This window comes from Piliocolobus tephrosceles, chromosome 7 (genome assembly GCF_002776525.5).
Source record: "Piliocolobus tephrosceles isolate RC106 chromosome 7, ASM277652v3, whole genome shotgun sequence".
In the NCBI taxonomy this organism is placed as follows: domain Eukaryota; kingdom Metazoa; phylum Chordata; class Mammalia; order Primates; family Cercopithecidae; genus Piliocolobus; species Piliocolobus tephrosceles.
This window is the reverse complement of record NC_045440.1, coordinates 145759271-145784006: the sequence shown is the minus strand read 5'-3', so window position 1 is coordinate 145784006 and position 24736 is coordinate 145759271. Positions and strand designations below refer to the sequence as shown.

Below are 24736 nucleotides of genomic sequence, written 5' to 3'. Positions count from 1 at the left end.
CACGGATGCCGTGGGGCCACAGGGCTCAGCCATTGCTGCCCTTAACCCATAGGCTTGGGCTTTTCTTCTTCAGGGGAGAGGGGCTTCCTATCTTTCAGCTACAGGGCCGCCAGTCTGCTGGCACCTGCACCCCAGGGTCCTGCCTTGTCCTGTGCTAGGCTTTCTCTTGAGCCCATGGAGAAGAGCTTGTGAGTGAGTGGGTGTGGCCGCCCAGGTGGCTTCATTCTTTTTGCCTACCTGGGTGGCCCCTGGGGTCTCCTGCCCTTTCTCTGCTGCAGAGGCTAGTGCTCCCACCTTCTCTCCTGGGACTCTCTTTTGGTTTCAGGCTACTCCATGGCCCTAATGCTTCAGCTGTCTGATGAGTCCAGGCCTTTTCGTATTGTTAGGTTCGGGCAGCACTCTTTGCAGCTTCCTAGTCATAGGCAGATTGGGAACTCTCCGAACCAGTATAAATTGCATTTCTCTAGTTATGAGTCAGCTTGAACAATCTTTTCATATGTTTAAGCACCAGTTTTATATCCTCTGTGTGTAAATTTCCTGTTTGTGTCTTTTGCCCGTTTTTTTTTTTTTTTTTTGGTTTCCTTGAGGTTTTTATGAGCTCTTTATATGTTAAGGATAATATTCGTCCTTTGTCTCCGGCATATGTTGCAGATATTTTCTCTCTGCTTGTCTTCTGTTGTTTTTCTGCGTTGCTTAGGGTGTTTTTTTTTTTTTTGCTTGTTTGGTTTTTTTAAAACATGCAGAAGTTTTCTTGTTTGCTTGCTGTTATAAAAGCTGTGGCATGCGTCAGTCTTTCCTTTTGTAGTATTTTGATTTTGAGTCCTACTTGGGAAACTTTTCCCTACATAGAGGTTAAAGGGGAATTCATTCTTCTGCCCATACTTTCATTGTTTTATCTTTTCTGCATTGATAGCCACGATCCATTTGGAGTGTATTCTTTTTATTATGTGAGTTATGAACCAATTTTTTTTTTCCAAATGTCTAAGCAGATGTCTCAGCACCATTTATGAAAAAGTCCTTCTTTGATTGGTGATGCCGCATTTATCATATACTAAATTTCCATATGTACGTGGGTCTATTTTTAGACTTTCTTCCTTATTCCATTGGTCTATTTATATTTTCATGCACAGTTTTAATTATAGAGGCTTTCTAGCATTTTAATAATAGCGGTGTAATTCACATATCCTAAAGTTCACCCTTTTGAAGTGTATAATTCAGTGAATTTTAGTCTATTTACAGTGTTGTACATTCATTACTATCAAATGCCGGAATATCTCCGTCACCCTGAGAAGAAAGCCCACATATATGAGCAGTCACTCCCTCGTCCCCCTCCCCCACCCCTGCGTCGTCTGTCTGCTTTCGGTTTCTGTGGATTTGCATCTTGCGGCCTCTCGTGACAGTGGAATCACACGTGTGTGGTCTTTGGTGTCTGGCTCCTTCCGCCTCGCACGGTGCTTTCAGGATCCATTCCTGTTGTAACGCGTGTCAGGACTTCACCCTCTAGGACTCTGAAAGTCCGCAAGTGCGAGCCCTTTTTGTTTAGTGTCTTCCCAGTTATTCTTGTGTCTTTGTTTTCCTAGATGAACGGCCTGTGATGAACTGCCTGTCAACCCGTCCAGCTCCATAAAAACGCATGTTGGTATTTTTATTGCGCTGGGAAAACTGACGTCTTTGTGATACAGTCATCCTATTGAAGAACAAGGGATAGCTTTCTATTTGATCAGTTCTAGTTTTCTGAACTTTGAAATACTTTAAAGTCCCCTTGAAGAGATTTTTCCCATTTCATGTTAAATTTATTCCTAGGTATACTGTGTTCTTTGTTGCTGTTGTAAATGGGTTTTTTCCTACCATGACTGTCTCAGACTGGTTTCTGCGTATGCGAAGGCTGTGGATTTCTGTATGTTCATTTTGTATCCTGATACTTTACCAAAATCTTTTATTGTTCAGATTTTAACATTGTTTTGCTAGGGTTTTCCAAGTATACTGTCGTATCATTTGCAAGCAGAGATAATCGTGTTTCATTTCTTTTTTTGTTTTTAATGTCGTGTTGATCTCTTGTTTCACCTGCATTGGCTGACACCACCAGAACAGTGTGGAATAGGACTAGAGATAGCCGGCACCTTTGTTTCCTTGTTGATATTCGGGAATTGTTCCTAGTGTTTTTTATTAAGTAAGGTGCTCGTTTAGGATGAAAGGTTCTTTGTTTTATCATTATAAGACAGCTTTTTGTGTTTCCATCAGAAATGAGCATTGAACTCTGTTGATGCTGTTTTTAACATCTGTAGAGAAACTCACCAGCTTTTCCCCATAGGTTCCTTAGGTTAATATGGTGTAGTGCACTGATGAGTGTTCTCTTGTTGAGCTAGCCTTGCATTCCTGGGAAAAACAAGCAGAGGGGGTTTTGGGTTTATTTATTAGTGTTTTATTTAGTATTTTTGCATCAGTATTTATAAGATGTTCGTTTGTAATTTTTTCTTTTTCTTGTTTTTAGGTTAGGTTTATTAGGTTTTGGTGACATGGTCATACATGCTTCATAAAAGCAATCAGATTGGGAGGCTGAGGTCAGGAGATCGAGGCCATCCTGGCTAACACGGTGAAACCCCATCTCTACTAAAAATACAAAAAATTAGCTGGACGTGGTGGTGGGCGCCTGTAGTCCCAGCTACTCGGGAGGTTGAGGCAGGAGAATGGTGTGAACCTGGGAGATGGAGCTTGCAGTGAGCCGAGATCGCGCCACTGCGCTCCAGCCTGGGCGACAGAGAGAGACTCCATCTTAAAAAAAAAAAGCAATCAAAGTTTCCCTTCATTTTCAGTGGCCTGGGACAATTTATGGCACATTGGAAACGTTTGGCCAAATTCCTCTGCAAAACCATCAGCTGCTATAGCTGCATAGTCTTGAGTGTTCCTGTCCATGAACATGGTAGGTCCCTTCACTCATTTCCATGTTCTTCACTTTCTTTTAGTAATGTTTTGCACTTTTCAGTGCTTGCACCTTTTACAGTTTATTCCTATGATTAAAAAATAATTTCCAGTGAGTTTTAATTTTAGGTTTAATTTAGAACTTTTGGACGTAATTTTAGAGAAAAGTTGCCAGATTAACAGGAAAACTTGTGTATATTTTGCCCAGATTTCCCAAATGTTAACATGTCCTTCATTTGGTTTATTCTTTCTTCCCCTCTCTCTGTCTCTCTGTCTTTCTAGCTGTAACATCTGTTGGACATTCTTACCAGAGTGAATGATTATCCTGATGGTTGCTGGTTCCATCATTCCTTCCACAGTTATTAGCTGGCTTTCTACTCTAAAGAAAAGCTCTTCTTGTTTTTTTCCTACTTACTCATCTGTAACAGTGTGGATTGATGGATTTTTATTTTATTCAATGAGTTATACAGTTCTTATTATTTATTTTAATGCTCAGATTGTCCACATTTGGCCAGGGAGAGCCTTTTCAAGCTGGTTCTTGTGTCCTTTTGAGATGCCCCTACCTTTATTTGAGTTTTTCCTTACTCTTTTGCATAACAGCATGCTGCATGCTCCAGACTTACACTTTCCTGGCTGTAGCCCTGGAGTCAGCCATTTCTCTAAGACATCTTAATATCTCTTGCTTGCTTTCAGTGAAGAGTGGTATTTAGGAAGCAAGAGCTGTGTGCTGGGTGTGTCCATTACTATGGGGGTGTGTAGTGTCTCAGCCCTCTCAGTGGACAAAGCTAGGGAGTAGATGTCTGTCATGTACACACTCAGCTATGTAAATGAGTGTGCCTGTGTGATTATATATACCCACACACATCTATATCTGTATTTCTCTGTGCATCTTAAAAACTATGAATTCACGCTGACTCCTCCAAGTTCTAATCGAGTACACTGCTTGGCGAGTGAGCGCGGGAGTGCTCAGTGTGGGGGGTAGGATGATGAGGACACGCTCCTCTTCCTCCGTAGCTCGTGGTCCAGTGGGGAGACTGCCATGAGGGCAGACATCAGGCCTTAGTGCTGGTACAGGGAGAGCACCGAGGAACCCTGAGTGTGGAAGGTGGGGCAGGTAGAAGGCACTGCAGCCATGGGGCGCCAGGCACCTTATTCTAGATCCGCTTTGTCCCTGTGACCTTGAAAAGTGATTTTCGCTCCCCAGGTTTTGTTTTCTCATTTTAAAAATTGAGGTTTCCCTTAGAGGATTCCTGGTACAGGTGACTCTTCTTCCTCACCTGGAACCATGCTGTCTGTCCTACACATCTCCACATGAGACTGTGGTCTCACGAGCAGGTGTGACCAGATGCAGGGCACCATCTGTTGGGCATCCTGGTCTCATGCGAGGGCGTGCGTGGTCTTCACCCTGATATCTCTGGGTCGGTTGGCTTCCAAAGCACCCTGAGGGCACATTCATGGGTGGGTGCCATTTTGGTGGATTCTGTGCACAGTGGGCAGTCGAGGGGAGGGTGGTCCAGGGGACATCAGTCACAGCTTGAAGGCTCCTGTGGGGACCAGTTCGTGGTGTCTGGCCCTTAGGGTAAGTGGCAGGCTGGGCGGCTCAGGATTCCCTGGGAACGCCTTCTTCAGGTTGTGTTTTCGTGTTCCTACAGGGACCAGTGGACCAAGAGGCCACCTTGAAGGGGCTCTGTGGGGGCTGGTGAGAAGCTCAGGGTGGCCTAGGGAAAGGGTGCAGTGGAGCCAGGCTCATGGGGCTGGGGAGGGGCATGAGGCCCCTGTGCACCCTGAATCGGAGCTTTAACCCACATCTCTTCTCCCTCTCCTCCCTGGTTCCCACCGAAAAGGCCACGTCTCCCCAGGCCACCTCTACCGGTGATGGAGCCGTATGACATTTTCTTACAGAGGGCAGGGCCAGCAGCCTTCACACTGAGCTAGAGGAACCAGGAAACAGGATCCAGAGGCTCCCCGCTTCCTCACCTAGGCCCTGCTGTTTCCTCTGGGCCATGTGGTCTTGAGATGGCTCTTCCCTGTAGGGCCATCCCTGGCAGATACCAGTGCACAGGGAGCCACACAGCTCTCACACAGCCACGTGGGGAGATGACAGAAGGTCCTCTTCCTTGCTGGTGGCTTGGAGACTGGTCTGTTTGAGCGTAGCATGGTGGCTGTGGGCTTCTGGGGGACCAGGACCCTTCTAGGTGTCTATGCGTTAGGCTGGGGCCAGGGACCGAGTGTCCAGAGACTTGGAAGTTGGGCTTTGAGCTCCTGCCTGGGACCTGAGAGTGTCTCACATGTTTCATCTCACTGGTCTTCATGCCCACCCTCTGAGATCTCCCTTCTTGGTCCCATTTTACAGATGAGGAAATAGATTCAAGGGCCAGGACTTGCTGGGGCACAGCAGGCTGGAGAGGACTAGCTAGAGGCTGAGCTGGGACTTTTCTAGGTCTTCTGCTCCTGGACTGGGACTGTGCTGTGGTGTGAGTGTCCCCTCCAAAGTTCACTGAAATCCGGTCACCATTGTGACGGTATGAAGAGTGGGGCCCCTGAGAGGTGACTGGGTCGTGGTCACTGCCGTATCTGGGGGTGGGCTCCTGATGAGAGGAAGCGCCGGCCCCCGCTTGCTCTTGGCCTCATGTGCTGTGAGCTCTTCCACCGGAGGCCCCTCCATCTTGGACTTCCCAGCCCCCAGAACCGCGAGCTGAGGCCATCTCTTTTCTTTACAGACTCCCCTGTGTGTGACACTCTGTTACGGCAGCAGAAAGTGGGCTCAGGCCGTGTTCTCTGCCTTACCCTGAGTGCTTTTAGGGATTATACCGAGAAGTCGAAAGAGGCTGAAAATATCCAGGGCAGGGAGGTGACCTACTGCTGTCAACATGGGTCTGTTGAGGCCAAGTAAGGGAGTCCGCTCATTCAGGGTGGGAGGACAGCTCCAGCAGCAACCCCTGAGGCCACAGCTCCGCTGGGGTCCTGGGTCTGTCTCTTCCCGCCTGGAAGTGGGATGCCAGATAAGGAGCTCTCTTTTCCTGGGACCGCCCCTTCCTGTGCCGCGGTCTGATTGCTGCCTGTGGAGAGGCTGTGTTACAGGTGTGGTGAAAGCTGCGTGCCAGGCAGAGGAGCCGCAGCATGGCCACCTGTGGAGGTTCCCGGTGGGCAGCTGCCCTGCACAGCAAGCCCTTCTGCTGCAGGCGATCAGGGCGCCTCATCCATCATTCAGTTTCTCCTCTTGAACTTTGCGGTTTCATTTTGCCCGGGAAAATGGTTTCCCCCAAAGGGCAGGCTTCAGGGAGCAGAGGTTTGCGCTGTGGTCTCTCCCTGTGGTGGGGCGCGGCCGAGGGCTCCCGGCGGTCTGCAGCGGGCGCTGGCCGTGGTCTGGCCGTTGATCTAGGCGTCCGCTCCCTGTGAACTGGCAGCTCCCTCTGTCTCTTCCAGCCTTGTCTGTGGAGCTCGCCTGAGGCTCACTGAGCGAGTGTGAGGGCAGCATGCCCGCCACTGGCCAAGGGCAAGCCCGAGCCTGAGCTCCCTGGGAGTGAGTTCAGCTCCGCCCCTGTCACCGTGTTGTTTCCCGGAGGACAGGGGAGGCTGGGGGCTGCAGAAAGCCCGTGTGTGAGCAGCCCAGCTGGGGCCAGAGCCTGCCCCAGGATTCACTCCGCCACAATGGGTCCGCAGGGGGACACCGTGGAGGCCACAGGTCGTCGCCCTTGCCCTGGCCCCTTGTCCGGGTGTGGGCCCTGGGCTGCTTTCTGTGCCCTCGCTCCTGGGAGGCAGCGCCACTTCCTGCCGTTGCCTCTGCTGCGGCATGTCCCAGCTGGTGGCTCAGCCCTGGGCTTGCCCGAGGAGCCCATCCCTGCATTCGTGTCCTCCAGCCCGAGTTGTCAGGGGCCTCTGGTGCCCTCACTGACCAGGCACATCCAATCAGCTGCCCTCCTCGTTTCCTCCCCCATGGGACAAGTGTGATGCCGCTTTCCTGTCTGTCCCTGTTTGGAGCACAGAGTCTTCGAGAGCAGGCCAGGTCTGTCTGGAGCTGCTGTGTCCCCACCATGGTGCCCGGGTCAGAGGTTCAGAGAACGCATGCCCGAAGGTGAGGGCGGGACTGCTGTCCGTTTGACAGATGAGAAAACCAAGGGCGGGAGAGCTGATGCGACCTCTGTGGGGCCTGGCTCTGCGAGCGACCTGCTCTCAAGCCAGGCTGAGGGGCTGGGGCTGTTCTGGAAGCCCGGCCTGGAGAACACTGTTCCCACCTGCTGGGGGAAGGGCGGCCCAGTCTGGATATCCTCTGCCTGTGTGGGGCCTGGCCCCCTGCCTCAGAGGCCCTGTTGGGGAGTCTGACTGAGGGGCTCAAGACCCACGCACTGGCCCCACAGCCCAGGAGTTGGGGACCCAGCCCCAGAGCTGGGGCCGGGAGTCTGGTGGGCAGTTGGGTTGGCCTGCTGCCTGGCCTCCCCTCCTCCTGGGCCTGGGTGCTTTGTCCCAGGGGCAGGCTGAGTTGCCAGGGTGGTGGCACGCCTGAAGTGGGTGTTCCCTGGCACCGCCACTTCCCCCGGCGCCCTGCAAACAGAATCTGGGCAGTGCAAGGACAGACGGCTCCCTTCAGGCTGTCGGGGGTTAGGGGCCCTGGGAAGAGCCGGCGCCAGCCTGAGGGGCACGAGGCCAGAGGGGCTGGTGGCTGGCCTTGGCGGGCACGGAAGCAGCTTGGTAGGAAGCCTTCTTGGGAGCAAGTGGGGCATTGTCCCTGGCCTCCATCTGGCCTCATTGAGGCAGCCCTGGGGCTTGGGCCATTCTTGGGCAAAACAGCCTGGCAGCTTCTGCCCACCCCTCCGGCCTGGCCTTGCTGCCAGCTTCCGCCCAGCTGGGCCGCGAATGGCTTCTGCAGCCCTTGCCCAGGCCCTCAGCCACATCTGGCTCAGCCAGTGCCCGCTCTGCCCTTGCCATACTCCCCCAAGGGACTCCATGTCCCCCTCAAGCTTCGTCCCTGTTCTCTGCCACATCCCCTCCTGGCTGTGCCTCTGGCTGCCCAGCCCTCCCTCCTCTGAGCACTGGCCCTGGCTAGGTCCCCTGCCCATGTGCAGCCCTTATGCTGGCCTGCTTTCTCCTGGAGGCTTCGGGGGCCCCACCATGTCCTGAACTCAGCAGGGTGCTTTGGTTGGGAAGGTCTGGCTCCCTCTGTTGCTGGGCCCAGGCCTTCGAGGCCGCACCCCACAGTACCCGGCTGCTTTCCTGGTTTCTGTGCCACGGCCCTTCCCTGCACCCACCTCACTCCTGGGAGGCTCTCGTGGTATCAGGATGAAGTCCCACCTGAGCGAGCCAGCATGCCTGGGTGCTGACCCCTCCTCCTGGCAGGGCATCTGTGCCAGCTGTGGTTGGCAGTGCGCTCCTGCTAGGACAGGAGTGGCATGCTGTGGCCAGGGGGTCTGAGGCCTTCTGGCGTGTTTCATGCCCTGCACTGACGGCTGGCTGACCCTGGGCCTTAGTGTCCTCTTCTTGAATGGGGTTATAACTCCTGCCTCACAGTGTCGTGAGGATCAGCCTTGCTCACAAAAGTGAGGCACCTGGCCAGGGCCTGCTGAGCAGGTGCAGGTGAGGCAGGCAGGCTCTGGGTGGCCGGGGGCCAGTCAGATTCTCATTTGGGGATTTCCCCGGCTCCCCTGTGAATGGGATGTATGAGAGTACCTCCTCATGGACTCGTGTGACATCCAGCGACGTGAGTGGTGCCGAGTCTCAGGACACTGGCTCAGCACCTGTGAGGGCTGGGCTTCTCGTTCTTTCCCCCTCAGTGAAGGATGGGCCGATCCTGTGGGGGTCCTTGACTGGGGACAGGAGATAGGGTTTCTGGTCTGGCCTGCTGGGACATGCTGAGGTCAGGGCAGGGCTGGGGTGATGACGCACTGGACCGGGCCAGCCCTGGGTGAGGACGGCTCCAGCAGGTGTGCAGCCTCCCCTAGGCGGGGAACAGGTGGTTGTCTACGTCTTATGGAGCGTGGCGATGCTCGGCCTGACGTGTGGTCAGCATCGGGCTCTGAGGTCAGGTGTGGGCAGGAAGGTCAGGACAGGAGCACCTGGCTGGCCTGGTGGGGGCGTGGGCTGGCTGTGGGGTGGAGGAGCAGGAGCAGCATGGAGGAAGCCAGGGCACAGCCTGGGCAAAGGCACGGAGGTGGAAGGCAGCCTGGGTGAAACAGGCAGAACCCCCAGAGAGCAAGGGCGTGGGGCAGGGGCGCAGCAAGAGCTGAGGCTGGGGCAGGACGGGGCCCAGTTCCCAGAGGCCTTGGGTGCCAGTGTGGGCACAGGGGCCACTGCTGGCTGGGGCAGTACTGGGGAGGGCTGGACCAGCGCAGGATGGGGGTTGAGTCGGACACTGGAGGGAAGGGGAAGCGTGGGGCACCTGGAGGGTTTGGGTTGGTACAGCTCAGTACCCTGCGGCCCCTTGTGGTCTCCCAGCGATGGGGGGCTTGCACACACTGGGTTCCAGGTGTCCCCAGGGGTCCAGAGTGGCTGGCCGGGCGGGGCCGTTAGTAGGCAGAAGACACGTGTTCCCAGACCAGCCGCCTCTGCCTGCGGTGACTCGGTGGCCCCTCCCACAGGTTGGCCTTTGTCTCTGAGTTGGCTGAGCAGACACAGAGGTGTTTCATGTTCCCGTGTGCAGCGAAATGAAATTGTGAATTTGGTCAGGTGGTCTCTTTGGTGGCGGCTGAGCAGCTCACGAATCTCCACTCCCCTCCGCGTGCCTGGCCGGAGCAGAGGGGATTTGGGCAGCCTTCCAGTCCCCCCCCCGGGGGCCCCAGCTCTGGTTCAGCTGAGCTCTTTCAGACTTGAATCTCTTCCCTCCTCCCTGGAGTGAGTGCTCCTACCTCTCATGAGCCCTCCTCAAGCTTCCTGTGCTCCCCCTTGTCCTGAAACCCAGCAGACCCCGCTCCCCTTTGCAGTCTCATGGAGCCTCCGCCGTGGTTTTGTGACCTCTGGTTAACATCCCCCCAACTTGTCCCCATGTCCTGTGTTGTCTGTGGGGCCCTCTCCTCTCTCCACAGAGGCTTCGCTCCTGGGAGTTCTCTTCCTTACAACTGTCCCTACACAGTGGACTCCCCTTCTGCATCTAGCCCTACCTCCAGGGCTTTGGGTATCTGCCTGCCTGTGGGAGCCCCTCTGCGCTCATCCCTGCACACGGCTCCCCTCACTTTCTGGCACGAGGAAGTCAAAGCACTGTCCCCGTGCCTTCTGGGCCAGAACCTGGGGCTTGTCCTTGACTCTCCCTGGGTTCAGTGCCAATCCCTAGCTCCACCCTCCCTCCCTGCCCAGGTCCTGGTTCCTGCCACCACCTGCTCACTGCCCTGCCAGCCCCTCACGTGCCCCTAGCAGCTTGCTCTCGATCCTGAAGCAGAGGGAGCTCCCCAAACACAAGTCTCATGTCAGGCCTGACTGACCCCCCTCAGTGCCTCACCATCATTTTAGGTGATGGCAAGTAGCACCCTGTGCTGAGGACCCCCTTGAGCCACTTTCTTGGGACTGCTGGACCTTCCCCACCTGGGGTTTGAGCACCCTTCCCCGAGTTCTCTGAAAGCCTCTGCAGCAACCCTCGCCCAAGACAGCTTGTGCTGGCTCCTCCATGGAAGTTCACGTCCTGAGGCCGGGACAGGCCTGCTCTGCTGGTGTGGTGGCACTGGGGCACGAAGGGTGTATCTGTAGGATTGGGCCATGCCCTGCATCAGCTGCGTCTCCCTGTGGCCTGGGTGGCCACCTGGGACAAAGCTAGGTGCTCTGGGGCCGCCTCCCAGGGATTTAAGGAGAGCCCTGGATGCTCACCTGGCTCTTGTCTGCTGACGGCATCCCCCGAACGGCCCTCCCCTTGGTTCCAGATAGGTCTTTCTAGATGATGTTTCACTGGAATTCTACAAATTAAGGTTTAATACTGTAAAATTATACGTGCATGTAGTTTAGAGAGTAAATGAATTAAATGAGTTGTACAACGTTAATTAAGAAAAAGTCATCCCCAGTCGCCCTCCATCCCCTTGCCCAGACTCATCTATGCCGATTCTTCTAGTAGATTCTTTTGATGTTGATCTCTGAATAATAGACCTCTATTGCTACTTGATTTTTTAAATGTTTACGCATTATCAGCTTGCAAGATGAGGATTCAGGTCTGTCTGCACACACAAGTACTTGCTGTCTCACAGGTACACACAGGCACACACATGCCCACCACATACGTACACACATGCCTGCATACACACCCAGGGACATGCACACACGTATGCACCCACACACGTATGCACACACTTCCTGCTTCCCCTCCTCCCGGTGTCGCTGCAGTGTTGTCACTCTCAAGGAGACCAGGGCTTTCCTAATTAGAACCACATGTGCTGCTGGAATCAGCCCAGTCATAGGAAACCGGGATGATTTTCTTCTCTGCTCAACCTTTGGTTTTCCCTGGAGTTCGTAACTGCCTTTGTTTGCCTGGTGTTTTTTGTACTTCTTAGGAGCCTGAAGCCCTCCTCTAGCTCTCAGTCTCACGTTCCTTCACATCAGTGGTTGGGCTTTTGTCTTCTTGAAGAAGTCTCTCTAGAACATTCTCCTGGGGCCCTGTCAGTGGGCTGCCCTCCTTGCCTGGGCACAGCTTTTGCCCTGCGTCCCCTTCAGCTTCCTGTGGTTGCAGGCGGTCCAGGCCTTCTTCCGTCCTCACGGTTCCTGGTTCTGGCAGAGCTCACCCTCGAGTACCTCCCCGAGAAAACATGTGTGGAGGGGGGGACCCCCGGTGTTGGAAATGGCCTCCGATGGCCCTTACACTAGTCCCCGCACTGAAGCTGTGGGGATCTCCCCAGTCACCGTGGCCTCTGGTGCTGGATGTGGGACTTGGTTGCCTGTGGACAGTCTCCTTGTCTGGGTGTCCCGAGGTCTCCCGGGGCGTGAGGGGCCCCTACCCAGCTTGAGTGAGCTCTGGCTGGGATCCGTGCGAATGCTGTTCCTGACGATTCTCTTCCCCTGGCTCTCCCGTCCTTCTTTCTGAAGCTCCGCTTGCTCCCATGGAGAAGTTCCTGTGCAGGGCCGGTGGTTTCCTCTGACTCCCCGTGTCTTCGTGCTCTAGTTTCTGGAGGCGCTCGCTCTGCCTGCCCCTTCTCTGGAGCTCTTTGCTGCTGCTCCCAGTGTTGACTTCTCGGTGCTCCTCTGTGTTCTCTGAAAGTCCCTTTCTTGGCGTCCCGTTCCTGTGCGGGTAGGCAAGTGTAGGAGCAAAACTGCAAGTTTATTTTGGTAACCTAAGGTGTGGGGGTGAAGTCTGTCGGAACCCCCGGTGAAGCTCTTGGACCGAGTTCCCACAGTCCTGACATCCGGACAGGAGTGGGGCTGTGAGAAGGCCACGTGGCTCACTGGCCAAGAGTGGCTTTTCTAGGAGTGGGAGGGCAATAGGCGGGGCACGGGCGTGTCCGGGGCGTTCCGCAGGTGCGGCCAGGTAAATCTTGGTCTCTTCGGATTGACGTCACCTGGCGCATGCCCAGTTGATCTGCACCGTCCCGGGCGCCGGCTGCCTTTTCGCGGGCGTGGGAAGAGTTGGTGGTGAAGAAGAACCCGGAAGTGCACCATCTTGCCTCCCTTCGTCCAAACAATCTGGGCTCGTTCCTTTGAGGGCAGTACAGAGAACACAGGCGTTGGAACCAGGCGGCCCGGGTCTGAAGCCTTCTCCACCCGTTACCAGCTGGGGGACCTTGGGCAAGTTACCTCACCTCTCCGTGCCTCAGTTTCCTCAGCTGCAAGGTAAAGATAATTGTGGCCCCAGCGGAGAGGGTTGTGCGGATGGATCTGTGCGAGCAGTAAAGCGCCTGTGTGGTTGTCGTCATGCGCCCAGAGTTAAGGAAGTGCTAGCTGCTGCGCTGTTCCGTGTTAAAGTTTTCTCTCTGGATAGTGTGTGTTTCCTCCACGCTGTGTTTCCCCCGTGTGTCTTGGGCTGTCTTCCACATCTGAGCTTTTCCCGATGAGGCCCCGACCCGTGTGTGGAGCTCTCTGCTCGCTGGATTGAGACCTGCCTCTCACTCGGAGCTCCTGGAATCCCACCCGCCCTCAGAGCCCACCCTCCCCCGGGGCAGCAGACATCTCCTGCCTCCTGTCTTCCCCTGAGACCCAACTTCCTGCCCACCTCCCCATTCCAGGCAGTGTGGGGAGAGGGGACTGGGCAGGTACCTGGGATGGGAGGCCTGAGACCCGTGGAGAGAGGGGCTGAGCACCGCTCTGCCTGCCGCCTCCCTGCGTGGGGCTGGACGTCTTCATGTGCCTCGGGTGGAACTCGGTGCGGCAGCAGCTTGCACCAGCAGCAGGTGTGAGTGTGGCAGTCCTGCTGGGCCTGCCCGGAGGGTGCCACGGCTGTAGGATGGCGCTGCTGTCCCTCAGTGGTTTTGTTTTTGGAGAATACAATGGTTTTTACTAAAGATGTTCTCTGCGTTCACAGAAAGAGCTTTGTTATTTAAAATGAATTACTACGGTTTCAGAAGGCTGTGTAAGTTCCTAGTGCGGTGGGTGTTGGTAGGTGCGATCCGCAGCCGCCAGAGCTGTTTGGGTCGGTCCCTGATTGTTCTGAGCAGGGCAGTGGGGCCCACTGGGGCCATGGTGTCCTGGTGCTGCCCTGCTCTGGGCGGGGCTGGATGGCACAGGCAGGCATCTTGCTCAGAGGGAACGTGGGGGTCACATCGCCTTCCCCAGCCATAGGGACTTGGGCCAGTACTCAGCTGGTGTGAGGCTCACTTTGCTCTGAAACCTGCCTTCGCGCTTCAGGTGTTTGTGTGGGAGGGTGGAGCCCTTGCCCTAAGGTGTTTGGAACTGAGTGTGGCCTGGCTGGCAGGCTCCATAGTCATAGCATTAGCGTCTAGGCCAGTCAGAAGCTGCCCGCACAGGGACCCCTGTACACAGGGAGGACGCTCTGGCAGTGTCTGGGCAGGAGAGCTCCCGTTGTCCTCTGGTCGTTTGCTCTGAGTCCCTGCCTGGAGCTGCAGCCCATGGGAGGAGCGGTTTGGGCAGGATGCCCAGCTCCCCAGGCCAGGGATAGCTGGTGCCCCAAGGATGGCACCAATGCCGTGAGTTACGTGTTTAGTGCTTACTGTTCGCCAACTGTAATGTGTGTCTGATTACATCTCACAACAGCCCTAGGACGCAGGTCCTCTTCTTCCCCTTACTTCACAGATGAGGAAACTGAGGCCCAGAGAGGCCCCGTGGCTCTTGCCTAGCTGCACAGGTTGCACTCAGCCAGGGCAGAGCCACCCCGGGCCTGACCCAGCCCCGCTACTGTGGAGTGCGGCTCAGGACAATGGAGCTGGAGATGCTGGCGGGCTGTGTGAGCGCAGGGTTCTCAGCCTGGCCTGGGCCTGACTCACATGCAGTGGATGCCTGCCTGCTTGGTGGGGGTCCTGCCTGCATGGCGGGGGCCCTGCCGGGGCCCAGTGCTCCCAGAAGCCAGCTGGGATGCTGGTGGTGGGGGTTGGTCTTTAAGAGCCGGCCAGAGGGCTCACCTTGCTGGGGCTCCCTTTTGGGAGGGCATGGGGCACACCTTCCTCAGGCTGTGTTTCTGTGTTCCTACAGGGACCTGTGGACCAAGAGGCCACCTTGAAGGGGCTCTGTGGGGTTGCTGTTTGGGGGCTGGTGAGAAGCCTGGAGTAGCCTAGGGAATGAGTACGGTGGAGCCAGGGTCCTGGGGCTGGGGAGGGTCAGGAGGCCCCTGTGCACCCTGAATTGGAGCTTTAATCCCCATCTCTTCCCCGTCTTCCCCCTGGTTTTCCTGTTTCCTCCAGCTCAGTGTGGAGGCTGCTGGCCCTGCCATCTGTAAGAAGATGTCGTACGGATCCATCGCTGGCGGAGGTGGCCTGGGGAGCCGTGGCCCTTTTGGGGGACCTTCAAGACAAGGCTATCAGCCCCTAGGTAATGATAGTAGCTGGCAGTGGGGGCAGGGAGGAGGGGATGGCAGTGGGTAGGGTCCCCACTGTGTCATGCTGATGGCTATACACCGGTTCTGTTCTGTTGAGGAAAGTGGCCTGTGTCCTGAGATGGGGTGTGACTGCTGAGCTCAGGCGATTCAGGCCCTTGGAAAGGAAGCATCAGGAGTGGTTGTCCTGCGTGTGGGCAGACCTGAGTGTCCCAGTTCATGCTGGCCATGGAGCTGGCGCTCAGAGAACCAAGCTGCTGGTGGGTGCTGCTCGGGGTGTTTGGAGAATGGCTGAGGGGATGCAGGATCTCACCTGGCCTTCCTATGACGGTGTGGAGCAGGCGGCACTTTGCACCCCGTACAGAGGAGGAAGATGAGGCCGCTGGGGCTCATAAACCTCACCCCAGGGCCGTGCAGCTGGTGCAAGGTAGAGCTGGGGTTTGTTTCTAGGTATTTCAGAGCATATTTTAGACAGGGGTGCTTTGGGATAGGATGGCGGCAGGAGGACGGGGTGCGCTGGGATAGGATGGCAGCAGGGAGGATGGGTGCTTTGGGATAGGATGGCAGCAGGAGGACAGGGAGGACGGGTGCGCTGGGATAGGATGGCAGCGGGAGGACGGGGTGCACGTGGCTATTGGTGACATCACCAAGTGCTCCTCCTCATCTTGCCATCACCACTTAGTGCCTCGCAGGCCAGGTCCTCTAGGATGCCCTCATCCTTCCTGCCCACTGGGAGTGCTGGGCTGGCCTGGTCTCCTCCTGCTTCTGCCTCCCTTTCCTCCTTCCCGCCCAGACCATTGGTCCAGCGTCTGCTGTGTGCCAGGAGTTGGGCAGGAGGCAGAGAGACAAGTGAGTCCTGTGCACTTGGGGGCCCGTGTTCTGACTGGGATGGTTCTGAGATCCTCTTTCTTGAGTGCTAGGAAGGAAATGACCCAGGGATTGGGACTGCCAGCCCAGAGGGGCAGGCTGCGTGAGCTGAGGAGGTGAGGGAGGGCCCTCGGGGAGGGGGTGCTTAGTGGAAAGTAGAGGGGGACCCTGGAGGAGGCAGCCCTGGGAGACCTGAATGAGGGTGTCCTGGGAGGCCGGTGTGGATGGAAGTTACTTCCATGGGCCAGGGGAGCCTGCGGGGCCTTAGACAGGGCACGGTGTCAGCTGCTTGATCTATACTATGTTTAAAAACGTGTTCCAAGGGATGCTGAGTAGACACAAGACTGGGCGTGTGTGCGCGTGTGCATGGGGTGTAGATACAGGTTCAGATCTAATGGTTTGGAGGTGGTGAGCCTGACCCCCAGGCCCCTGCTCCTTTACTCTCCCCACTCCTTCGTTCTTGCCCTGAATTGTGTACGTGCTGCATCTTGCTGCTGCTTCACAGTTTTGCTTATGTGTGTGCATATCCCTGAGCCGTATGTTGCTGAGCTGTGCAGGTTTTGAACTTCCCTGGGCTCAGATGATTTGTGGGGCTCCGGGTTGTGCTACTTTTACACGTCGTGTTCTGAGAGCCTCCACGTTTTGCGTGGCTGTGGCCCCTTCGATTTCGTGCTGCATCATGTTGGGTTCTGTGAGCACACCGCGGCATCTGTGCGTGTTCCACATCTTGGGGATGCTGAGGCTGGCTCCCGTGTCCTCCCTCACAGCCTGTGCCCATGGCCAGGGCCTCTGCTGGCACACGGTGGGGTGGCATTCCTGGGCCGGGCCACCTGCAGCTGAGCCAACGCGGGCCCCACCCAGAGCCCTCTTTGCTCCATGTCCTTGTCAGTACTCCGGGGTGTCGGGCGGCGACGTCTTGCCAACCTGGTGGGTGTGGCTTGTCCTCTCTGGTTGGAATGGATGTTTCTCTGATAATGAATGGGATGGATCCCCTTTTCGTGTTTATCGGGCATGTGGGTCTTCCTGCCAGGGAGCACTGTTTGTCTGCTTTTCTCTTGGGTTTGCCTTGTGCTTATGGGTTTGCAGGCTTCCCTCCTGTGCTCTGGAGACGAAGCCTCCTCAGGTGGGTTTATACAGCCCGACCCAGGCCGGGCCGGCTTCTCACTGGGAGGCAGAAGTTCTCAGCCAGGGCAGCCTTGCGTTGATCCATCATTCCCTTCGGGACTTGCACTTTTCTGTTCAGTAACTTCCATCCCGAGATGATATTGCTGCCGTCTTTTACTTCCCTCTGAAGACTGAACAATCTGTTTTTCATATTTAAGACTTTAATTGACCTTTGATTTTTGTTTATGGTGTGAGGTGGGATGAGTGCGGAGGAGAAACTGTGATGTTGTTTTTTCTCTGTTTAAGAACAAATTGTGTGGACTGTGGAATTCCCTTTCTTCTGCAGACCTGCTGACAGCTCTGTGATCAAGTTTTCATTTGGGTTCTCTGGTCAAGTTTGCTTTTCATATGCCAAAATCCACCTTAATTTCTATAGCTTTACTGTAATTCTCAATCCTTTTTAGAAAAAATTGCCCTTCTGATTTTTCTACAGAAGTGTCTTGGGTACGTTTGGTGGTTTGATGTTGACCGTAAGGTTTAGGATCACCTGTTGCACCCTGGAGCTTTGACTGGGTTTGCCTGGCGTCCCAGCGTCCGCATGGGGAGACGTGACTTCTTCATCGTTCTGAGGCATCCAGTCCGTGAACAGACACATGTCTTTATATTTATGGGTTTTTTTTTTTAATGTTTTTCAATGAAGCCATATAACTTTCTGTATAACGATCGTATGTATCTTTTCTTAAATTCATTTCAACAAAGTAAAAACTTTTTTTTCCTGCCATTGTAAGTGGTACCATTCCGGATATTACATTTTCCAAATGCTTCTTGCTGGTGTGTGCACGCAATTGTCTTTTTCTAAGAAACAGAGTCCATTTTATTTAATTTTTGAATATTTTATGTTTTAATTTTCTAAATGTGGAAATTTTCAAACACATCAGAGTAGGCACAGACACATCGCAGCCCCTGGTGTACCTCAGCTTCCCCTCACTGCTCGTGGCCAGTGTGGCCGTACACGTGCCCCCAAGCTGCTCCCCTGCCGTGTCATTCTGGAGTAAATCCCAGATAGCAGATCATCTCATCTGGTAATATTTCAGTGTGTCCCCAAAGAGAAGGACTCCTTTTATGTGTGACCAGATTTCCACCGTGACAGCTTGTTTGGCCGCCGTATGCAACCTGCAGTTGAAGTGGCCGACGGCCTCTGGGAGTGTCTGTTTCAGAGATGCTGTTTAACATGGAGCCTCCCGAGATCCCGTGCTGCGCTGACCCGTGCTCCTCCTTCGAGTGTGTCTTTGGCTTCCCTTTGTCTCTGGCTTCCCTCTGTCTCTTATTTCCCTCCAAGTTTATTTGTGGAAGAAACCAGACTTTTCCTGTGTGGTGTAATTGATTTTTGTGTACTGGTTTGTGTCCAGCCATGTTGCTAAACCCTTTTTATTGTAATGATTTGTCTGTGGAATCTTTTGAGCCTTCCCTGTAGATGGTGGTGTTTGTGCATAATGACAGCGTTTTCGCTCCTTTTCCAGTGCTTTCGCCTATTATGTGTTTCTTTTCCTGGCTGGAACCTCTACTGCAGTGTTGAATGGAGACGGTGGTTCTATTCTTGGTGAGTTTGTGGAAGAACAGGATTATGTATTCCTTGAATGTTTCTGGGATTTTGCTGTTAAACTATGCGGATCTAGTGTTTTCCTTTGTGGAGAGATTTTCTGACTGCCAGTTAATTCCTGTAGTTGTAAAACGTTATTCAAGCTTTCTATTTCTTCTTGGGTCAGTTTTGCTAAGTTGCATTTTTCTGGAAATTCCACTGTTTTATCTAAATGTTCAACTTACTGAAAGTAAATTGTACACAATAGCCTTTTGCTGTCAATTGTGACACTGGGGCACCCTCATGTAATGATTAAGATACAGATGCAGAAGCTGGCCTGCCCTGGTCCCAGCCCTGCCCCCCCTGCCTGCCCTGGTCCCAGCCCTGCCCCCCCGCCTGCCCTGGTCCCAGCCCTGCCCACCCTGCCTGCCCTGGTCCCAGCCCTGCCCACCCTGCCTGCCCTGGTCCCAGCCCTGCCCGCCCTGCCTGCCCCAGTCCCAGCTCTGCCAGTCACAGCATGCCAGCCCTGCCTGCTTGGTCCCTGCCCTGCCCTGTGTACCCACCCTGCCTGCCTTGGTCTCAGCCCTGCCAACCCTGCTGCTCATGAGCTTTGTGAGCTCAGGGTGGGGAAGGGGAGGCGAGAAGAGGCCTCCGGCCTGGGGGTCATGTGGATGGATGCATCGACACCCGTGAAGCTCGGGCAGGGCCGCTGAGGGCTGTTGGTGGCTGCTACTGCTTTCACAGCCTCAGAGCCTCAACCACGTCCCCTTTCTCATTCCTGATATTCTGTATTTGTACCTTCTCTGTTTTCTTTTATAGTCAGATCAACAGAGACCCCGCAGTTGTGCAGGTCTCTGCAGAGACGTGGCTCCTGGCTTCCCCCTTCTGTGCGTGCGAGTTTTAAATCGTGATTGATTTCTGCTCATAGTTTCATCATTTCACTCCTTTCTTTAAGTTGATGCTGTTTTATTTTTCTGACTCCCAGATTGAATATTTACCACATTCATCATGAATATGGTAACTATTCGTTTCTAACAAAAGCATTTGAAATTAGAAATTTCCCAAGAAACTACTTTAGTTGAATGTCACACATTTTGAAATGTACAGTATTTTAAATTTTTGTTCAGTTCTAAATAACTTTCCATTATGATTTCTTTGTTTAGGAATTACTTAGAAGTTTACTTCATCATTTTCAAATGTGCTTTTTTCCAGTTGTCTTTTTAAAGTGATTTCAAACCCGCTTACACATCTGAAAGAAAAGCAGCAGTGTCGTCCGGGTTTCTTGAAAGTTGTCGTGGCCGGGGCTGCTTCTGGGGTGCGGGGGCAAGCCTGGCTCAGCCTCCTTTGCTCCCCTCAGCTCTTGGCCTTCTGTGTGGGTGGGGCCTTCGAGGACCCTCAGAGCTGGGCAAGGCCTTCCAGGCAGGCCGGTGGGGCCTGAACGAAGTCCCATGGGTGTAGGGTCAGCTGCATGTGCCCAGTCCCTGCTGTGTGCCAAAGTCCTGCCACCTAACTGGGCAGCACCTTAGGGCCCTTGCGTCATCGTCACGTCATCTGGACAGAGGCAGCAAAAAGCCAGCTAGTGAGTTGTCAACCCATAAATAACTCAAGTACACAGAAGAAAGCTCCCCAGAGCTCCATGCAAACCGGCCAGGTCTGTGGACAGCTAGGAAATGTAGCTGTCTTCTCATTGCACCAGCAGTGGTCAGCCTCACAGTAACCTGGCAGGAAAGGAAAATGTCAACATGCCCTTGGCAGCCTGGGGTGGGAGCACGGGCCACGGGGCGGGTGGGTGTGGGGTGCTGGGAGCAGACAGCTTGTGGACGGGGGGCGGGAGCAGGGGCGGGGGGGGGGGTGGGCGGGGGGTGCCGGGAGCAGCCCCCTTGGAGCAGCCTGGGGCGGGAGCAGGGGAGGGTGGGCGTGGGGTGCCGGGAGCAGCTAGCTTTGGGGCAGCCTGGGGCGGAAGCAGGGGCCACAGGGTTGTGGGGGAGGGTAGGTGTGGGGTGCCAGGAACAGCCAGCTTCGGGACACCCAGGAGTGTTCATTCTCTTAGCCCAGCCATACTTCCTCTTGGGCTCTGTCTTGGGAGATAGACACGCAGGCAGAGGTGTTCAGCACGTATGATTTGTGTGAGTGCTGACTCAGAAATCCTGTAAGTACCTGGCTTTAGGAAAACGATTGTGTTACAGCTGGGATAGAATTCGATGTGGGTATTAACATCACATTGTCGAAGGCCCTCGCGTGACCTGTGCGTGTGCTGTGATTTGTGGTGAATGTGGTGCGTGGAAGAAGCAAAGCCACACACGCAGTATTTGCTTGTGGAAGACAGCCGCCCACCTCCAGGGTTCATCATGTTTATCTCTGGATGCTGTGATCTTTATTTTTTTATTTATCACTGTCTGCATTTACATTTTTTCTGTAATTTGTGGGTATTATTCTATTCAAAAGCATACAGTAAATATCCCAGGCTGTCCCTGCCATGTCTGGATTCATGTGGCTCGGGTGGGCAGAGCATACTGGCGCCTTGAGGGGCGTGGGGAGCAGTGTGGAATAACGTGGGTGCAGTGTGTAGGACCTGGACTTGGGGTAAGTGGATTCAGTGTGGTGAGGTGATGGCGTGTTCTTGAGTGACGGCAGGGCCTGTGGTCTCTCTGGGGGCCTGTGGGACCCCTTTCTGAGCAGAGGCTGAGCTCAATTACCAAGTGCCTGGATCCCCTCGCAGACCATTGTCTGGGGTTTCCGGCCTGGAGAGTGTGTCTCTGTGCAGAGAGAGGATGGTGTGGATGCCAGGGGAGAGGGGCCTGCCGGGAGCTGGAGGGACTGGCCCTGCTCTCTTTGGCGGTCGGAGGGGGCGGGCATGCTGGAGGTTCATCTCATCAAACACTGAGAGGCGTCTGTGACTTGGGGCCCCTCCCTCTGTGACTTGGGGCCCCTCCAGACCTTGGCCAGTGCCTCTCTCATGGGTGCCTGGTTTTCCTAGGGCAGCATCTGTCTCCAGACTGTGGCTGCTCCCTCCCTGGCCCCCGAGAAGGTTGTCATCATCTGACTCTGATCTACTTTACTGCACCTCTTTGCCCTGTGAAACCTCCCCCCTGAAATGAGCCAGGCAGCTGCCCTCTTGTCCTTCCGCAGGCTTCTCCCTCTTCCCCCAACCAGGGCCCAGAGGTGGAGGGTGAGTGAGCCCCAGTCCAGAGCAGTGAGCTGGGCACTGGAGGCCGTTCCCTGAATCTGTGTGGCCATAGGTGTGTCTCTGCCTGTGTAGTTTGGGCAGCGCTGTCTGGGGGCAGGAGAATGGACCAGGTGGCCTTTGGGACCTCTCCTACCTCCCGGGGGTCTGGTGAGAGGCTTTGGGGAAGTCCTTCCCTCCCCTCACGTTGGGCTACAGGGTCCCCCTAGAGGGACCCCGAGTGGGAGTGCACCAGGGCGGCCCCTAGTGTCACTTCTCTGAGGGTTGCATGAAGGGCCTTTTCCAAGAGCTGCTGCTTCAGGCGCTTGGCTCAGGGATGCAGCCCTGGGATCCATTGTGCCGACCTGGCCCTGGAGGCCACGGACGTGGCCAGAAAGCGCTTCTGAGCCAGCAGCATCCTTGTTACCTACTGGGACATGTCCCGGGAAGAACAGATTGCAGACAGGCACGTGGGGTCCGGCTTCGGAGGCCTCACTCAGCCTGGCGCACATGCGTGTCTTTGACTCTGGGGTGCCGTGGATCGAAAGGCACATTGTGGTTCCGGAGATGTTAAAATGCTTTTATGAGGTGCATCTGAGGATCAATGAATTTCAGTGAAATGTGTCCTGAAATGTTTTGTGAACAATGGAAAGAATTAGAGACAATTATGATGCGTTCTGTGTAGGGCCCAAGCACGTGTGGGGGCTGGGAGCTGGGAGAGGTGGGACACGTGTCTCTGCCTCCGCAAAGCCGGGTGGGGACAGCAGTGTGGCTTTGCTTTTCATCTCCCATACGCTACGGAATGACACTTTTACAAAATGCAGTAGAATGATTCTGAGTGTGGAGGTCGCAGCAATTTCGAATCGCCTTAAACGATGCTGGAGCCGCACTTCCCGTTTTGTACCTTGTTGCTGACTGGTAATAGCTGTCTAGGGCTTAATCTGTGGCTACCCCTGCAGGCCCTGGGGGTTGTATGCTAGTTTGCAGTCACATTTCAGAACTGGTTCAGAGAAAAATCCGGAACACCTAAAGTTCTGAACTCCTTGCTGGCATTCAGCAGAAGGGGGATGATCCAGAGGATATAGCAGGCCAGGCAGGGAGGGCTTCCTGGAGGAGGAGCCCTGAGTGGAGCATCTCGGGTCCTGGGCGTCTGCTGTCCGTGCGTGGGCGCCTGGCACTGCCAGGAGCGCCCTGAGCTGAGAGTAATCGTGACTGTCCCTTGCTGTCCATAGAGTGCGCTAGATGTTGGACCGAGTATGGAATCCGCCATTTCCCCTGCCCGTCGCCAGAGAGCAAGCTGCAGAACCCCTGTGTGGGGAAGGACGGGGAAGGTGATTTGGGGCCGGCGGGCACGTCTATTGTCCCAAGGGCCAGGAAGCGAGGTACTTCACTCAAGACGCTGGGTCTGGGGGTCCTGGGAAGGCGGCTTGGAGATGCAGGTGCGGAGGAGGGCGGGGTCAGCAGGCAGGAGCAGCAGGGAGGAGGCTGGGGCCAGGAGGTGAGGGGCTTGTGTTCCCTGCCCCCCACCAGGCTTCCCCTGAGTAGGGCCAAGGGTGCAGCCAGCCCAAACAGGCCACAGGATGGAAGTTGCATGATGGCCAGAGCTGGCCAGTCCTGTAGGGTCAGGACTGAGCAGGGGTGCTCCCGCCGGGGGCTTTGGACCTGCTCACGTGGCTTCTCACCCCCAAGCCCGACCGTCCTTGTGCAGTGGGCTGGCGAGGGGTGGCAGGGTGCTTGGTGTGGTTTGGCGAAGAACAGGTGCAGTGACCTCTGCGGGTATCCTGGTGGGCTTCCCTCCTGGTGGAGAGGCCCCCTCCAGGTGCTTCTGGGATGTCAGGCCCCTGGTGAGAGGCCTGCACTTGAGTGCTCTTCCCTGGGGGCTCAGACATGCCGCACCAGGGAACCTGCGGTGTCGGGCACTGTCCCTGCCTTCAGGAAGCTGGTCGGGTTAGTGAAAAAGCTCGTATGTGAGCAAAGACGCAGAGACTTGCCACTGTTGCCAGCGCAGCCCTGTTCCCTTGCAGGGTGGAGGACTGTGGAGGCAAAGGATGGCAGGGGGGTGAGGCTGCTGACCGGGCCACCACGTCCCCACCAGCCTCGGCCCAAGTGCGGGAGGGGAAGCTGAGGCCCGTGCTCAGGGGCTCTTAGTTGTGCTGCGGGCAGGTAGGCAGGAGCCTTCCAAAATGTCAGCTGGAAGGCTGTCCCCAAGTGAGGGCTGACCCCAGGAGCAGCCCAGCCCTGGCCTGAGGGCAGGAGAGGGTCCAGGGCTGCAACCTAGCCTGCCTGGCTCCCGCACCCCTGTGGTGCCTGCAGGGACAGGCAGGGCTAGTGGTGTGCTGTCTTGGAGATGGGGCACTGTGACCCAGAAGCCACGTGCTTGCTGACGGCACCCGGTGAGGCAGTGTCAGGGCTAGGGGATCGTGGGCCCAGGTCTCTGGACAGCCAGCAGGGAGGGGTGGTGGTCAGGACCAGGCAGCCATGTCCGGAAGCAGCAACCAAAGAGGAGGTGCCCTAGGGAGCTGCTGCTGGAGCTGCTGCCTCCACAGGCCCAGGGCCTTAAACGTCCACCTTTTGGTGCCTTTCCAGGGCCTGGGGTTGCCCCTGAAGGCAACCGGATGCCGGAGCCCACCTCATCACCCACCGCATCACCCACCACTGGTCCGAGGAAGGACTTGGCTGCTGGGCCCCATGGCCGGGTGGCGGGGCCCAGCGCTACCCGGGCCAAGAAGAGGAAGCCCAACTTCTGCCCGCAGGAGACTGAGGTGCTGGTGTCCAAGGTGAGCAAGCACCACCAGCTGCTGTTTGGCACGGGGCTGCTGAAAGCCGAGCCCACTCGCAGGTACCGCGTGTGGAGCCGCATCCTGCAGGCCGTGAACGCGCTGGGCTACTGCCGCCGTGACGTCGTGGACCTGAAGCACAAGTGGCGGGACCTGCGAGCTGTCGTGCGGCGCAAGCTGGGCGACCTCCGGAAGGTGGCCCATGGCCCCAGCCCCGGTTCCGGCAAGCCCCAGGCCCTGGCCCTCACGCCTGTGGAGCAGGTGGTGGCCAAGACCTTCTCTTGCCAGGCCCTGCCCTCTGAGGGCTTCGGTCTGGAGCCGCCCAGAGGTGAGTTCCTTGCCCAGCTCACCTCGCTAGGGCAGCACTCTGTCCAGCAGGAAGGTGGGGCCCATCTTGGCCATGTCATCCTGCATCTTCCTCCACAGCGCCCTTCCTCTCCTCC

At 55.7% G+C, this 24736-nt stretch overlaps 1 protein-coding gene across 18 annotated transcripts in view; it reads left to right on the top strand.

The window, feature by feature from the left end:
- The window catches only part of TSNARE1 (t-SNARE domain containing 1), a 133199-nt gene that overhangs the window by 33688 nt on the left and 74775 nt on the right, over positions 1–24736 (top strand). For 3 of the 18 annotated variants that reach the window (XM_023228069.3, XM_023228070.3, XM_023228071.2), the window contains exons 2-4: positions 14673–14799; positions 22749–22898; positions 24103–24621. In XM_023228069.3, the coding sequence (XP_023083837.2) occupies positions 14712–14799; positions 22749–22898; positions 24103–24621 (757 nt within the window). In that variant the 5' untranslated portion in view covers positions 14673–14711. Of the gene's footprint in view, positions 1–2726; positions 2921–12528; positions 12652–14531; positions 14554–14672; positions 14800–22748; positions 22899–24102; positions 24622–24736 lie in introns of those variants that run through there. The other 15 variants (XR_002734904.3, XM_023228080.3, XM_023228082.3 and 12 more) reach the window with 12 other exon arrangements.